The sequence below is a fragment of the Physeter macrocephalus genome, chromosome 14 (genome assembly GCF_002837175.3).
Source record: "Physeter macrocephalus isolate SW-GA chromosome 14, ASM283717v5, whole genome shotgun sequence".
NCBI lineage: Eukaryota > Metazoa > Chordata > Mammalia > Artiodactyla > Physeteridae > Physeter > Physeter macrocephalus.
The window spans coordinates 17,669,099-17,686,870 of NC_041227.1; the positions used below are offsets into that span (position 1 = coordinate 17,669,099).

Here is a 17,772-nt window from a genome sequence, read left to right on the forward strand (position 1 = left end):
GCAAAAGGACTGCTTATAGTAAGTTCTCAACTGCTAAGTCCAGCCCCTGCCAAGCATTATCTGGTCTTGTAACCTGGGGAGGCAGGCCTTAGTAAAAGTAAGACTCTTCAAACCAGTCTTAGCTTTATGAACAAAACTTATCATTTTTCTTTTAAATGAAGTACAGCAACCTTCAGTATCACTGTTGCTATCACATTGCATTCAATCATACTAAGATATTCTCAGTGCCAAATACCCATTTCTGTTATTTCTCTCTTTAGGACCTAGGGGTTTCAAAGATGTATGTGTCTACAACCTTTTACATGTAACCATCTGGGGATTACAGGGCTGGATTGAAGGAAAATGTCTTTGTAAAACTTTATAGTTTTGGGAAGCTCTGATTTTGGTGAGTTTTATTAGAAGGAGGAAATAAGACGTGCTTATTTTTTTAAAAATTACATTCTGAACCTGACTTCTTAGTATACAGTTCTAAATTTTTAAGTGTAAGAGCTAGAACATTAAAGCTTCTAGATGATAATCATGGTAGAACATCTTCATTACCTTAGAGTAGATTTCTTAGGACACAAAATAAACACTAACAATAAGCAGTTGATACAGTGGACTTTATTAAAAATAAAAACTTAACGTTCAACAGAGGACACTGCTAAGATAATAAATATACAAGTAACAGACTGGGAGAAAACATTTGCAACATGTATATCTGACAAAAGACTTATATCTCAGATATACAAAGAATTCCTATCCCTCAATAATAAAAAGACAAAACATCCCCATAAAAAAGAGCAAAAGACAGATGCTTTAGAAGGTAGAGGATTGGCCAGTAAAAAAACACATGAAAGAGTACTCAGCATCACCAGTTATCAGTGGAATGCAGATTTAAACCACATTAAGATACTAATTCCAGTTCTAGGTAATTTTGCTGCAAATAAAATGAAAACATATGTCCACAAAAAGACATAATGTTCATAATGCTATATTTATGCGAGTCCAAAACTGGAAGCATCCCACGGGTCCATCGTCAGAATAAACACAGTGTAGTATAGTCAAACACATTAGAGATAGTCATGGAATATACCAGCAAGGTAAAAGGAGTGAACTGCTGATAAATACAACAACATGGATGAATCTTTAAAACACGTTGAGCAGCCAGACATGAGAATCTAAACTTTATGATTCCACTTAAATAATATTCTAGATTAGTCAAAGCTAATCTATGATAATAGAAATCAGATTAAAAGGTCAGTGGTTGCTTGGTTGGTGATCAACTGGGAAGGGTCATAAGGGAACTTTCTGGAATGACAGAAATATTCTCTAACTTGATGGGGTGTAGGTTAGTTACATGGGTTATGGATGGTCAAAACTGATCTAACTGTATACTTAAACCTGCATAACATAAAATCCTTTTAGAAGATTTACTCAGAGTGAAAGGTTGAATAGGAAGTATTGGAAGGAAATATACTACTTTTATCTGAAAAGGATTTGAATCTATAAAGAACTCTACAAATCAATAATAAGACAAACATATTTAAGAATGGGCATGTATGGAAAGCTGGTTGGATTTTATTTTTAAACATAGTATAAACACGTAGGGCCAGTTTATTGTCTTTTGTTTAAATTATATATGTGTGGCGTTCAGATTGCTGTTCACTCTCTGGATTCTGTTTAGGGAAACTGAAGGGCACAGGGATATGCATACTTCCTAGAGGCCAGCCCTCTCCTGTTAGACCTAGACAAGGTGGCTCTTCCACCACCCCCATCTCTGTGTCCTTATTTGAGAGAATCCTGGATCCTTGTGCCAGAAGCCTAGCCGACCTGTGAAGAAAAGTTGGTCTTGTGGTTATCCCGTGAATGACTTACTTGTTAGGTTTTCTAAACTTTCTTTCAGTGATATGACTAAGGAATGAGCAAATGTAACCCTACTGGACTTCGAAGACTCAGACTCAGGTTTTGGTAGGCCTGTGTGTATCAGAATGATGGGAGAGAGCCCACTTCTGAGCTGGAGACTGTACTGTTGAAGATGAGCCTTTCGTGTCCCGTCTTTCATGTGTGTGTATATAAGAGTGATTGTCAGGGAGATTTATTACTGACTTGAGATTTATTACACGAGGAAAGTTTCTACCACACCTTTTTCTCATTTGCCCTCTTTTTTTCCCTTTTTTAAGATGTGTAATTGCTTTTTTTTTTTTTTTTTTTTTTTCCTGAGTTGGGTCTTTGTTGCTGCCCACGAGCTTTTCTCTAGTTGCAGCAAGCGGGGGCTACTCTTCGTTGCGGTGCGTAGGCTTCTCATTTCAGTGGCTTCTCTTCTTGTGGAGCGTGGGCTCTAGGGCATGCGGGCTTCAGTAGTTATGGCGCACGGACTCAACAGTTGTGGCGCATGGACTTAGTTGCTCCGCAGCATGTGGGATCTTCCCAGACCAGAGATCAAACCCATGTCCCCTGCATTGGCAGGCGGATTCTTAACCACTGCGCCACCAGGGAAGTCCTATTTGCCCTCTTAAATGTCAGAATGTACTTAGAAAAACCAGAGAGAAGTTTTCAGCTTCCCATTGACAGTATATAGAACTTGGATATTTCTCCTGTATCACTCAACTACTAAACCACCCACCCACAACAACAGGTAGTTACTGAGCCTCTTGTTTTGTAGCCAAACAAGCATATACAACTAGTCCACACACAGTTGTGGGAGAGTGCTGATGATTCATTAGCGTAGCTTTCATTTCTGAATGTTAGGAACTAGAAGTAGAAGACATTTCTTTCTTTCTTCTTCCCTTCCCTTTCTCCCTTTCTTTCTCTCCCTCTCTCTCTCTTCCTTGGGTCTTCTTTGCTGTGCGTGGGCTTTCTCTAGTTGCGGCGAGTGGGGGCTACTCTTCGTTGCGGTGCGGGTGGCTTCTCTTGTTGCGGAGCACAGGCTCTAGGCACACAGGCTCAGTAGTTGTGGGTCGCAGGCTCAGTAGTTGTGGCTCGCAGGCTCAGTAGTCGTGGCTCGTGGGCTCTAGAGCACAGGCTCAGTAGTTGTGGCGCACGGGCTTAGTTGCTCCCGCGGCATGTGGGATCTTCCCGGACCAGGGCTCGAACCCGTGTCCCCTGCATTGACAGGCGGGTTTTTAACCACTGTGCCACCAGGGAAGCCCCAGAAGACATTTCTTGCTCCATGTGCCCCACACACCTGCGTGCTCAGAAGGCCAGGTACCTTGACCGCAGTTCTTATGCCTCAAAGACCACATGTCTCTGTCATAGGTAGAAATCACTGCAACTCTCTTTGGTTGTGGGCTGGGGGAACTAAGAGCTGAGATTCTTGAGTTCTCAAATTCTGTCCCTGTGTTCATGTCATGTAGTCTGTTTCAGGTCTTGTCATATTCCCTGGCCCTTTTGGATTTCTTGGATTTTATTTTCCTTCCTTTCTCACTTGACATTATCATCAGTCCTTGCTTGTGAATCTTTTTCCATTCAACAAGGTAACAGAAATCTTTTTCCATCACTTGATTAGATTGTCTTTTCACACCCTTTTTAAAACTTTTCATTGGCTTTAGAATCAATTTTTAAACCTGCCACTAAAAGCTCTAATGTTAAAAAAATGTCTTCCCAGTAACACTGTTTCCCTCAATCTCATTAAGAATACTTTTAGGGCTTCCCTGGTGGCACAGTGGTTGAGAGTCCGCCTGCCGATGCAGGGGACCACGGGTTCGTGCCCCGGTCCGGGAAGATCCCACATGCTGTGGAGTGGCTGGGCCCGTGAGCCACGGCCGCTGAGCCTGCGCGTCCGGAGCCTGTGCTCTGGAACGGGAGAGGCCACAGCAGTGAGAGGCCCGCGTACCGCAAAAAAAAAAAAAAAGAATACTTTTAAATGCAGAAGTTAGAAAATGGTGAATAATTATAGCTGTTCCTGGAAGTCATTGTGTTCCTTAGTAATTACATGTTGTTATCTTTGGTTCTGCTTCCTTGACAGTTCCATCAAATTGTGAATGATTGTCTTGAATTTAATGAAATTCAGTCCTAGCAGAAAACTGTTGTTGGGTCACAGATTCAGCAGCAAAGCTGTGATGCTGATGTGGGAATAGGGATGTTTATACCCTTTGTGTTGACAGAAATTAATTTTGGGGACATGTCATGTGGGCTTTTCTTAAGAACATAAACATCTCACAAAATGAAAGCCAGAGGCTTTCTTAGCAATCAGACAAGAGCCAGTTCTGCTTGTCAGGGAAATGGGACAGCGTGAGTTCTCATCAGGTATATGCCTTGCTTAACTGAAGCTCAAGTTCCTTCTCTTTGGTTCAGAGCTCTGAACTTGGATATTCAGTGTCTGTCTTTACTCCACCGTCCCTAAGCAATCCACCTTTGGCGCTGGGTCTTTTGCAGGGTGAGAAAGACTGGCAGAAATATGAGACTGCTCGGCGGCTGAAGAAGTGTGTGGACAAGATCCGGAACCAGTACCGGGAAGACTGGAAGTCCAAAGAGATGAAAGTTCGGCAGAGAGCTGTAGCTCTGTACTTCATCGACAAGGTGAGAGCATCTTCCCGTCACGTCGTCTACCATGTTCATCTTAACGAAGACGCTGGAAGCATTTACTCCTCCAGGCCCTGTGCTATAAGTACTGCTGGAGAGGCAGTGATAGCCCAGACGACACCTGTGGTCCTGCTTACCTGATCTGTGGTCCAGTAAGGAAGGTAGAAGTGGAGAGAGAGGTGTTCAGTGTCTGATGCTGTCTAGATACAGTCTGCCTAATAGGAGGATCTTCATGAATCTGAATGTGCCAGAAATACTGACATTTTCAAACTCTTTCTGACAATGCACCACCCCCCAAAATTTTATTTTATATCACAACCCAAACACATAAATATGTTTGTGTGTAACTGAAACAAATGTTGCAAAAAATAATGCTTAGCCTTTCTATGAGCAGTGAATTCTGATGTTTTTTACTCTTTCTTGTTTTTAAAAAGGATGGTTATAATCCTTAAAATTGGTTAATAATCTGCCAGTGTATCACAACTACAGTTTAGAAGTCAGTGCTTTGAAGATCAGTTTCTCAGCACTCTTTTGGAAGAAAAAGATTTCATGTTTTCCCCCGGTTTTGCACTGAGTATATTTATTTTAACACAAGTTCTTAATTGTCTTAAAAATTAAGCAAAATTACGAGACTAGCTTTTTGAGTCTGATTGCCGAGAGTTTTAAATATGTTCTTTCCTCTCTCCCCATCTGAAAGAACAAGAGTAAACAGAAGCGTAGATTTCTGGGAAAGTTTAATATCCCTTGATGATACATACTTCATTTTATAAGGGAAGAAGCAACAATGCAGATCCGGAATTCCCAGGCCTTGTAAACTGATGCTCTGTCCCCAAAGAGAATTGGGAGGCTTCTGATTTTGGTTTCCTACAGAGCCTATGATGTTGACATTTCTTCATTCATGCTTACCTTTTTTTTTTTCCCTTCTCTCATCCCTGGGCAGCTTGCTCTGCGAGCAGGCAATGAGAAGGAGGAAGGAGAAACAGCGGACACGGTGGGTTGCTGCTCACTTCGTGTGGAGCACATCAGTCTGCACCCAGAGCTGGATGGTCAGGAATACGTGGTAGAGTTTGACTTCCTGGGAAAGGACTCAATCAGATACTATAACAAAGTCCCCGTTGAGAAACGAGTAAGTTAATGTGGCCTAAGCTCCCCGGCCTGTTTTTTCATTCATTCATTCAACAAGCATTTGTTGAGTGCTTTTTCTGTGCTCTGTGCTTTGCTGAACACTAGAAGAAACGGCTTGAAAGAGAGTGGAGAGGTATTGTTTGGTGTCCTGTGTACCTCCTTTTAGTCCCTGCCCCTCACCCCTCACCCCATGCTACTTTACTGGGAATGAGGAGCCATCTCCTGTGGCAGCATTCAACAAAGAATGCTATAGAGAGTTGGCCCTCACAACAAACTGCACATTAGGTTTATCCCATCACACTGTTTTAATGATCTAACCACACTTCAGTATTCCCTGGTCATGTTGCAAATTTGTGATTTTCCTAGCATTGCTCCACTTTCCCCCAACTCCTCATTCAGCAAAAAGGTAGCCCTTGAGTCCCTGGATCTCTGAGCCCATAGCTGAAGAGGGTGCTGCAGCACCGTGGTCCCCCAGAAGTACTGGGCTTGAACTGAAGACCTTACAGAGTGTAGTACCCCAGTAGTACAGCCCTTCAGCAGTCTGATGTTTCATCAGTAATTAGGTTTTGCTGGCTGTGGAAATGTTCCAGATTAAACAAAGCTAAAGAGATCTGACAGTTAAATGTAATATCTGAGTTTAGGTTGGATTCCATACTGGGAAGGTAAAGAACATCATTGGGTCAACTGACAAAATTGGAATATGGACAATAGATTGGATAAAAATGTGTCAGTATAAATTTATAAAGCTGAGAAGTACTGTGTGTATATAAGGGAATATCTCTATTCTTAGGAAACACACTGAAGTATTCAAGGGTAAAGGGCCATAATTATGTAAGTACCCAGAAATGGTTCCAAACAAATAATTGTGTATATACACACATAAATGTGGAAAGGAAATGAGTGTATGTGTACACTGCACAAATAGGAAATGAGGTAAAATATTAATGGTAGGTGAATCTGGGTAAAGGATATGGGTGTTTCTTTGTGCTCTGTGGGGTTGGTTTGTTTGTTTGCAAGTTTTAAGTTGCAGTTATTTCCAAAGTAGAGGTTTCAAAAATAATAATAATTAGGCTCTGCTTATTTCTTTTAGGTTTTTAAGAACTTACAACTATTTATGGAGAACAAACAGCCTGAGGATGATCTTTTTGATAGACTCAATGTGAGTGGGCAAACTGCACTGGGTTGAAGAGGGGTCCAGCCAGAGCCTCCCAAGCTCCTAAAGGAGAGGTCTGCCTGGGAGTGACTGGGGCTCTCCCCTCGGCCTGTCCTGGGGCACCCTGTATACCCTCCCTTCCTCAGGCACACAGCAAATCCATGGCCGAAGCCCTGGGATGGGGTGGACGAACCCTGCCTGTTAGCCTCTGGCTCCTGCATAGCCTTCTCTTGGCTGGATGCTCAGCCACCTGTGCTAGAGACCCAAGACCTGTCCCTGAAATCCTATTGGGGAAGATCTTAATAGGGAAGGATACAGTTGCTTTATTGGCCTGCTTAAGAATGAAGTGTGCTTCTTTGGGAGGTACATGCAACTCTGTATTCTGGAATTCTTCTCCCGTTTCCTAACTTCCCACTGGCAGGACAATAAACTTGGCAAGGTGTGACTGCACTGGCATAAATGTCCTGGAGCTTGCCGGAAGGGCCAGGGTGGTATGTATGGCTTTTACCTAAATCCCAACATCCTCTTCGTTGCTTTGTCTCCTCCAGACCGGTATTCTAAATAAACATCTTCAGGATCTCATGGAGGGCTTGACAGCGAAGGTGTTCCGTACATATAACGCCTCCATCACACTACAGCAGCAGCTAAAGGAACTCACAGCTCGTAAGTACTGCCTGACCAGATAGGGCCCATGGCCTTACCGATGACGACCACTATCCTTACTCAGCTAAGTCCTAGATCTGTTCTACTTTTCCTCGTTAACATTGTGACTGGAAATTTTTTCCCTCCATACCTCTAATAGAGGGCTAAGGCTTAGATGTGTAAACAGATCAGTGCTGTTTCCCCTATTCCTACTCTGGCTTCTAGAATAGTTTTATGAAATGCTGACGGGCCTTCTGTCTGCTCTGAAAATGCCTGCATTTTGTGTTTTATATCTATGGTATTTAAAAGCTCATAGACTGAAGATAAAGTGCTATGATGTCCTGTTAAATTGGAGAGAGTAAGGTTGTCATGGTTACTAAAACAGCATGGAGCAAATCCTTTCCCTGAGGTTTCTTTTTTTCCCTCTTAAGAGTAGGTAGTATTCGGGACTTCGCTGGTGGTCCAGTGGTTAAGAATCCACCTTCCAATGCAGGGGATGTGGGTTCGATCCCTGGTCGGGGAACTAAGATCCCACATACTGCAGGGCAACTAAGCCCACGTGCTCTAGAGCCTACACGCCACAACTAGAGAGCCCGCATGCTGCAACTACTAAGCCCAAGTGCTGCCACAAAAGATCCTGCATGCCACAACTAAGACCCGACACAGCCAAATAAATAAATAAATAAATATAAAAGGAAAAAAAAAAAGAGTAGGTAGTGTCCTCCTAAAAACTAGCTGCAGAAAGTATCACCAAGATCCACAAGCTTTTTTCCCTCTGGAGCCTAGTCACTGCTGAATTTCCACTGTCCTCTAGAAATATGTTAAATGGTATTAGAAAATGGTATTCAAAAAGCCAAAGATGGGTATGTTGAGGGTCAGTATTTTAGGGTGGGGTAAAGAATGCTATATGACACAAGTAAAAACATTCCTTAGATGACACTTTGTAGTTTTCTTTCTGAAAGATACAGTGCCTTGTGGTTTTAAAATGTAAAATTTCTGGTCCCTTCATTTTACCCTCCTCTACAGGCTCTTTCTGTCCCAATTCCCATATTTTCTTCAGGCTATTTTGGGTGGTTAGATGGGGGAGGTGGGCACTGAGGCAAGCAGATGATTCTCTTGACTCTCAGATTTTGACCTTGTGCCTTGGGGGAACCTGAATTGATCATCTGAGTGAGATGAGGACCAGTAAAACCTTTACGTGAGGATAAAGCGCTGGAGAAGGGACATTGTGTGTTCTCTCTTCTTATACAGATGGACTCTTATTACCATGTTTCTCTTTTTACAGCTGATGAGAACGTCCCAGCAAAGATACTATCTTATAACCGTGCCAACCGAGCCGTTGCAATTCTTTGTAACCATCAGAGGGCACCACCAAAAACTTTTGAGAAGTCCATGATGAACTTGCAATCTAAGGTATTTTGGATGTGGATGGTGGGGTAGCAAAATGAAGAGAAGCATGTCTGCTATGGGCATTTATACTCCACCCTTCTGGGTTGGGATATCAGAAAGGTTCATGCTAAATAAATGGAAATTTGGTAGTAGCTATTGCTGATCACGATACTGAATATCAGGTACTCATTGTTCAGCAAGTCTTTATTCTGTGTTGAGAAGGTAAATTTGATGTACCCTCTTTGAAATACTGCTAATTATTGTCCTTATACATGAGGATGATGGATATAAAGATAGTCTTCACAATTCCTTTCCACAGCCCAGAAATACAACTACTTCCAAATTAGATTGTTTTAAATTGAAGATGATGAAACAATATTTAATTTCCCCCTAATCCTAGCACAACTATTTTTATTTCTACACATTCCACATGAATCATATTTTTATATAGCTCATCATCAAACATCTGTTGAATACAGGCTGTGTGCCAGAGCTGCTGCCCTAGAGGGAGAGGGTGATGTGCAAACAACTAGATGCTGTTCCTCTTCCATGTGCCTCTCTCCTTCCTCCAGCTCTGCCTGGTACTGAGCTTTTAAGCGGCAAGGCACTTAACACTTGGTGATGTGCATTTCTGTGTTACCAATGGCTACATAACTAATCCATTCTAATGTATTAATCCACAGTGAGAATTTGTAGACATTTCACTACAAAGCAGACACGTGGGTTACAAAGTAAACCAATTACCTTGAAATGTGTTTACCAAAAAGTCTGATATAGTAATAGATGTCCTTCCTTATTAATTTATTAAGTTAGATCTTAGGTGGGTCTGATAATTACTGTAAATGTCAAGGTGGTCATGAATATAAATGATACTTTGATTTCTGCAGCAATATGAAAATATATGAACTAGCTATGGGTGATAAAGTCATAGATACTACTGATATTACTGTGTTTAATTGCCCACACTCATAACTGAAGAAGAAATGATGAGTTTCAACTAGAGGTTAATTAAACTACAGATTGATTCTTTTCCATCTGCGTTCACAGAATACTGTACTTGGACAACTGGAGTTTAAAAACTACTGCTGTAGAGTGAGGCTGCATACATGTTTTCAGGCCCAGGGTGTTTTCCTTCTGTTGAAATTTCTTCCAGATAGATACCCAGGTGTAGTACATATGGGTCAAAAGACACACACAACCTGCAGTTCATGCTACAGATGCCATCTGGCTTTCCTGAAGGGATGCACACATCCACGGTAAATAAATGTGTGTCCATAGACATCTCAAATCCTTGGATCATGTGACTGGCAGGCTAAGAACCTGTACAGACCGCCCATCCTAGCGGCTCTGTTAATGGCAGTCATCTGGTGCCGTTTACTCTCCTTATGCTATCATTTCAAGCCAGAAATAAAAGCATGACTATTCAGGTGGTATTTACCTAATTCAGGAGACCCCTCCCTGGAGCATGAGGAGGTCTTTTGTTGGTCTCACTCTGGAACCACTGTTCGGGCACCCAGGCTGTCTGCCAGATGAGCCCTCTAAGCACAGGAACCATCTCCTGTGTGCCCACAAAGCAAACACATGCCCCTGTTTGCCAAGTGAATCAATGGAGTCTTTGATGCTTTGAGAGAATTCGACATAGCCTGCCAATTTAGCATTTACAGAAATGGTTAAAAGATTGTGGTTTATTGCATTTCTGGCCTAAGAATCTGGCTAGTGGTGTCTGTGATGCTTTTGTGTCAGTTCCTTCAGCTTGACTTTGGACAACATAGATGTTGGAAGTAAGCCATTCATAGTAAAACACATTTAATGATTCTCTCACAGTGGTGACCTCTGTTTCCAGTCTTAGGCTGTGCGTGTAAATCTAACAGACAATTCCAGGCTGAGAGCAACAGCTCAGTGTGTATGAGTCAGGCATGTATTTACTCGGCAGAGGTTCCCTTGACCTTACAGGTTAGCAAAGTAGTAACAGGTCAGGGGTTCTCCTGATCCCAGCAGTGTGAGCTCACTGCTTTGGGGCTCTAACTCCACAGTGTTGCTTAAGTAAGAAGAACTTAGAACTGGTTCTTTCAAGCAAGAAAGACTGGAACTGCCTTTGTCTCTTCCTTTAAAGACTGGGTCCCCATGAGACTTCATTTGGAAAAAGAGCTCCACAGCTAAAAAGTTTTCAAATCTGCTTTGGGTGATGACCATTTTAATTTCCTTCCCATCTCAGTTTTCTCTCCTTTTAAAAACAATGCCAAAGCCAGGCCATGCCATGTATTGGCTTGGGACAGACTAAGCTGAGCTGTTTGGCTTCCTCGATACCTTTTAATTGCCATTTTCTAGTCCCTCAGATATTTTCTTGAGTGCATCCTTCTTTCTTGAGAGGCTGGCAGCTCCTTCCCAGAGTGCTGGTAGAATCTGAGGAATGAGCTGCACTCAGTAGATGCAAGGACCCTATCTCAGCTTCATAAAGAGTATCTACTCCAGTAGTATTCTTGGAATGGAAGCGACAGCCTGGCACAAGAGCCATTTGATAAACAGCTCTCACCTGTAGCCCTCCTCTCCCAGTATCTAAAACCAAAGTGTTCTCTGACTGAAAGATTAGCACCCACATTCCCAGTCCCAGTGGGTTCTTTTCCCTGAGCTTCTGGATTAATGGGGGCCCTGGGTCACTGCCTATAAAACCCTCATTTCTTCAAAGGGTGACTAAAGAACATAAATGGCCAAGTAGCATTTGAATTCAGCACCCGCTGCATATCTACTCTGTGTCTTCATGAAGCCACCCCTAGTTGTTTTGACCTGGCAAACCACCAAGACAGCCTGCCTGGTGTAGACAACTTCTAAGTTTCATCTTCTCTTGAGGAGCCCTTCTTTGTATTCTCTGGGCTTACTTTATTCCTAAATCTTATTGTTCCTCCCCACCCAGATTGATGCCAAGAAGGAACAGCTAGCAGATGCCCGGAGAGACCTGAAAAGTGCTAAGGCTGATGCCAAGGTCCTTAAGGATGCAAAAACCAAGAAGTATGTGCCTGGTGTGATACAAAACTGGGGGTTGGTTGTGAGAGAAAAAAGGGCGGAGCATCAGCCAGAGGCCCTAGCTTTTCTAGGGTTTCTGAGTGATGTCTTTTAGAAATCTCTGTACCTGGGGCTTTTCTGCTTTTACTGCCCCTGGATGGCACCATGGGGTTGCAGTGCTCTTTTCCAGAGGCCAGGCCTGGATCTTGATGACTTCCTTTCTTCCAGGGTGGTAGAGTCAAAGAAGAAGGCTGTGCAGAGACTGGAGGAGCAGTTGATGAAGCTTGAAGTACAAGCCACAGACCGAGAGGAGAATAAACAAATTGCTTTGGGAACCTCCAAACTCAATTATCTGGACCCAAGGATCACCGTGGCTTGGTAAGCACCACACCCTTCTTGAACTCCACCTGCTGGCTTGAGAAGGGTGATAGGGGTTCCAAGAGCATTGTCAGCTTTCACATGCATTTCCTACGCTGCACACTTAAGAGTCCTCTGGGAAACCTCTGTCTTCTGCTGTGCCCACTACAAATGCATTGGAACATCATGGACGGTCCTAAATGGTCAGCACTGTTACACCATCTTGGAGTGTGTTTATGTCTGTTAATGCAGGTATGGTCCCTACCCCTAATGGAACTTTAGGACAGAATGGAGACTCTTAGTCCTTATTGAAGGAAAAATACAAAAGAGCCCACCCATCTACCTATACTTTAACTTTTCAATAAAATTTTTTTTTTTTTTTTTTTACAAGTGAAGGAAGGTGTGGACAAGAAGAAAAAAAAGAGAGAATACAGATCTGAGAAACCTATGCAAAGAGTTTGCGCTACTGTTTGCTTATTTCCCTGGACCACACCCCCGCCCTGGCCCCAACATCCAAAATAAATGGCTTTTTTGGAAGATGCTTATTAGTTAACTTGAGTTATTAGCTTCTGGGCCTAGGAGGAGCAGTCATTTCCTGTGTCCCTGCTCCTCTGGGCCAGGGGTTCCAGTGAGCTCCTGTACCCTTTCTACTCTTTTTGCCCTGTTTGTTGCTGGAGGTTTGGTTAGCTTGAGGGGCAATAGACTGCAGTGGTTAAGAGCATGGACTCTGGAGCCATACGGCTTGGGTTCACTCTTCAGCTCCATGCTAACTAGCTGCATGAGAATGAAAGCAAATTACCTAACTTCTCTGCCTTAGTTTTTCATTTGTACATCTATAATAGCATCTACTTTAGAAGTCTTTGTCAAGATTAAATGAGCACATGAAGCTCTAGGAAACATGTCTGGTACCTTATTAACTCTCATTCTCACCAGATGGATGTGAAGGAGGTGGTGGCACATCTAAGCCTCAGCCTTGGGTCTGGCCCGTTGTTCCCTGAGACACACTAATCCCCTTTCTTTCTCCCTTGTCTGCAGGTGCAAGAAGTGGGGGGTCCCAATTGAGAAAATTTACAACAAAACCCAGCGGGAGAAGTTTGCCTGGGCCATCGACATGGCTGACGAGGACTACGAGTTCTAGCCGGTCTTGAGGGGCAGCGTTCTGTGAGAAGGAGCAGAGTATGGTTTGGGGCAGATGGATAAACTGTGAGCCTCGCGTGCCCTCGCACCTGAGGGGAGGGGGCAGCAAGTCTTAACAGAGCAACATCTTTGAGAAAAGATAACCTGGAAATATTATAAGGGAGAGCTGAGCCAGTTGTCCTATGGACAACTTATTTAAAAATATTTCAGATATCAAAATTCTAGCTGTATGATTTGTTTTGAATTTTGTTTTTATTTTCAAGGGGTCAAGTGGATGGGAATTTGTCAGAGTTCTGCCAGGCAAATTCACTGTTTCACTGAAACATTTGGATTCTCTTAGCTACTGTATATGAAGTCCGATTATATTGGTGCGTTTTTACAGTTAGGGTTTTGCAATAACTTCTATATTTTAATAGAAATGAGTTCCTAAACTCCCCTCTCCCCCATTTCAGGAATTTAAAATTAAGTAGAACAAAAACCCAGCGCACCTGTTAGAGTTGTCACTATCTATTGTCATGGGAATCAGTTTTCATTAAACTTGAAGCAGTTGTGACATGGGCAGTGTTTTGGTTCAGACACCTGTTCACAGAAAAGCATGATGGGAAAATATTTCCTGACTTGAGTGTTCCTCTTTAAATGTGAATTTTTATTTCTTTTTAATTATTTTAAAATATTTAAACCTTTTTCTTGATCTTAAAGATCGTGTAGATTGGGGCTGGGGAGGGATGAGAGGGGTTGAGCGAGTCTAAGGATAATGAAATAATCAGTGACTGAAACCATTTTCCCATCATCCTTTGTTCTGAACATTCTCTGTGCCCTTTCAGATACCCATCTTTTTCATTTTAAACCCCAGTCTTTCACTTGAAAGATTTTATTGTATAAAAAGTTCCACAGGTCAAAAATTTAGAGGAAAATGAGTATTTGGTCCAAAAAAGGAAAAATAATCAAGATTTTAGGGCTTTTATTTTTTCTTTTGTAATTGTGTAAAAAATGGGGAAAAAAACACATAAAAAGCAGAATTTTAATGTGAAGACATTTTTTGCTATAATCATTAGTTTTAGAGGCATTGTTAGTTTAGCGTGTGTGCAGAGTCCATTTCCCACATCTTTCCTCAAGTATCTTCTATTTTTATCATGAATTCCCTTTTAATCAACTGTAGGTTATTTAAAATAAATTCCTACAACTTAACGGAAACTTGGTGTCTGCCTCTTTGTTACCCAAGGGCCCCAGGCCAGAGTGGAGCTCTGGGGCTGGAACTTGGAGTGGGATGTGGTCTACCTGCTCCGGTGGTGCCTTCCTCCCCAGGAGCTGGGGCTGGGCCAGGCCTGGAAGGGGCTGCATCTGTCCTGCTGCCGTGGGTGTGGGTCAAAGGGGAGGGAGCCAGAATCCACATCCTTAGAAAAAGGCAGGCCCAGGAAGTGAAGGCAAGTACAGAAAATCTACAAGAACAGGTGGGGTGCAAGAACTATATTTGGAGCCTAGGGTAGGTTTATTGAGCAAGATGGAGCAAGTGTATTCAGGAGGCAGATTTTGGAATACTTTCCATGTGTGCTGGCAAGAAGCAGTAGGAGCTTCTTTGGGTTTGCTTATGTGGCTAAGGTTACTGTCAGGATGGCAGGAATGAAGGGTACTAAGCCAATCAGAACACTGGATCCCAGAAGCTCTCTCCCAGATGGAATGCAGACTTCTCCTTTTGTTGACTGAGAGAGGGAGTGGTCTGTGACCACTTCTCTGTGCTCTAGTATCTGAGCTGGCCAGGGTCCCTACAATAATTGTTTTTCCATTCATCCTAGGTTACAGCTAAGTCTGGAATTAGGTTGAAAGGTGGGGTCTCCTGGTCAAATGGAGCCGGGGGGCAGGAAGGCCAAAGTGGTCAGAATTGGTCACTTAGCTAGCCCTAAGCCTTCCAGCTTGCCGGCAGGCACAGGTGTTACTCTGGGAGGAGAGCCACCTCCCTGATGGTCTCTCAACTTCCTGGGGCTGGGCCCACTGCAGAGAATCCTGAGGGGTCCTTGGCAGCCTGTATGTCACTGGCCAGTGAGGGAGGCAGCATTCACCCCAGGGAATAAAGGAGGTTATGTAGCCACCATTGCTTTGGAGCAAGAGATTGCAGCCAGGCATTTTTGAATTCTATGGTTCTGGGGTAGCTAGACCAGTGAATGTAAGGAATAGTAACAAGCTCATCCAGTGCCTTATCAATACACTTCAGCAGGACCTGCCACAACCAGAGGACAAACCTTGGACCACAACTAGAAACCAGGGACAGGTGGCCTTACAGGCAGATTTTACTGATGAGCAGAAACTTGTGCCCAACTTTCCCGGCAAGGACCTTCCTTCTGCTGAGGGCAGGTGCAGGGCAACTAGATACTAGTCAAGAACAGTTGTGAAGGACATCCTGGGTGGTGGCAACAAGGCTGGGAGAGCAAGCCAGAGAATGGGAAGCTGACCTGGCCACTGCGATGAGGGAAGAGTCTAGACAGGTAGGTGAGGGCCAGGTATGAAGGGCCCCGAAGGATGCTTGAACACGGAGTCAGGAGACCCACCCCTTCCTATTCATCTGGCAGGTAGGTTCCCTCCTCCCACTTCCAGTCTCGTCCGGGAGCAGAGGCCAGAAGTGCAGGGTCTGACCCACTCCCTCCTGTCAGGCTCCTCCATGATGCTGGAGTACAGCTGTGGGCAAAGGGAGACCGCTTCCACACGGTACCCCAGCCAGACATCCAGGTGCTTGCTTGGCTCCGCCCTCACCCACCACGTCTGGTCAGCCCGTCCCCTCAGTTCTCCCTGTCAAGCCTACCTCAGGCCTCTCCCACATTAAAAAAAAAACAAAAAAAAAAAAAACGAAAAAAGAAACCACAACTCCCAACCCTTTCCAGCCACCACCCCCTCCCTCTCTCTGTTTCACAAGCACCTGGAATGAGTCATCTCTACCACCAGGTTACTCCCCCACCCACTGCAACTAGCTTCTGCCCCATCTTGCCCCAGTTCCCCCGCCACTCGGACCACAATCACCCATGAATGAGCGACCAAACCACTAAATGGGCTCTGCTTCTGCATCTAATTTCAACTCACTGTGGCACTGGACACTTAACCACTTTTTAAAAATTACTATTGATACCTTACATATCATAAATCCACCCATTCCAACTGTACAGTGATTTCTAGTAACTTGAGTGAGTGGTATAGCCATCACCATAAACCAGTTTTAGAACTCCTCCCCCCCAGTAAGATCCCTCACGCCCACGTACAGGTAATCCCCATTCCCGCCTCCAGCCTCCACTAATCTACTTTCTCTAGAGATCTGTCTTTCCCGGACATTGCACATAAATGGAATCATACAAGGTGTGACCACTCCCTTAAAGCACTTCTCTCGGGTTTCCATGGTGCCACCCTCTCCGGCTGTTGCTTCTGTTTCCTCTATCAGGTCCGTAACTGCTGTGGTTCTCTTCTCAGCCTAGCTGATTTCATTCACACTTGAACATGATGACTTCCACATCTGTACCTCCAGCCTAGACCCCCTTCCTAAGCTCCAGACACATACTGCACTGCCAACTACGTCTCAGTGGGGATGTCCGTGTTCAATCTCAAGTCTCTAGAACCGAGCTCAGTACCTACCACTCCAAGCCCACTGCGCTTGGTTTCACATCTCAGGGAAAGGCACCACCATCCACTCTGTCCCCCAACTGGAACCTAGGGCAGCCGTCATCCTTCACGTCTTTCTCTCACTTCCACAACCAGTAAATCATCAACTCTGATATCACCTCCTAAATACCACATACACCAAATATAGTTATTTCCTCCACAGAAAACTTTTAAAAAAATATTTTTTTTTCTTCTGAGAAAAGAGTTTACTTATATTTCAGTCCTTACAAAATCCCTCATATATTGCATTATTCTCTCAACTGTTTCAAACCAAAAAGCACTTTTTGGAGAAAACACATTATCCTGAAATGACCTCAGTCAAGCTAGTTTTGGATGATTATAAGTAGTCCCTTGACAAAACCAGTAAACAAGGAGGCAAAGAAATTTACCACAGACTCGGTAATTATTTCTCACAATCCCAAGTATTACATGTAAACAGGCCTCTTCAAGATCACTTTAAATAGCAAAACGGTGTTGATTTTTTCAGGTTTGAAAATGGTACTGCAGTTACGTATGTATGTTTTTAAAAGAGTCTTTTAGAAAAACACTGAAATATTTATAGATAACATCATAGACCTAAGATTTGTGTCAAAATTATATGGAAGGGGTTAGTGGGTAGGGTCTGGCACAAAACAAGAGTGGCCACCAGTTCATAATTAAAGCTGACTGATGCTATCCTGGATGCATTTCACTATGCTATCCTGTCTCCATTTATATACATTTGAAATTTTCTGTAACATTTTTTTTTTTTTTTTTTTTTTTTTTTTTGCAGTACGCGGGCCTCTCACTGTTGTGGCCTCTCCCGTTGCGGAGCACAGGCTCCGGAC

At 43.4% G+C, this 17,772-nt stretch overlaps 1 protein-coding gene and 1 long non-coding RNA gene across 2 annotated transcripts in view; one reads left to right on the forward strand and one right to left on the reverse strand.

Annotated features, from left to right (window-relative positions):
- The window catches only part of TOP1 (DNA topoisomerase I), a 41,261-nt gene extending 25,163 nt beyond the window's left edge, over positions 1-16,098 (forward strand). Inside the window, exons 10-17 of the mRNA XM_055090940.1 lie at positions 4,357-4,500; positions 5,444-5,629; positions 6,719-6,787; positions 7,330-7,444; positions 8,709-8,836; positions 11,724-11,818; positions 12,041-12,190; positions 13,205-16,098. Of these exons, the coding sequence (XP_054946915.1) occupies positions 4,357-4,500; positions 5,444-5,629; positions 6,719-6,787; positions 7,330-7,444; positions 8,709-8,836; positions 11,724-11,818; positions 12,041-12,190; positions 13,205-13,307 (990 nt within the window). The 3' untranslated portion in view covers positions 13,308-16,098. The remainder of the gene's footprint in view (positions 1-4,356; positions 4,501-5,443; positions 5,630-6,718; positions 6,788-7,329; positions 7,445-8,708; positions 8,837-11,723; positions 11,819-12,040; positions 12,191-13,204) is intronic.
- The window catches only part of LOC102993168 (uncharacterized), a 56,114-nt gene that overhangs the window by 31,540 nt on the left and 6,802 nt on the right, over positions 1-17,772 (reverse strand). The gene's annotated exons all lie outside the window — the stretch shown is intronic.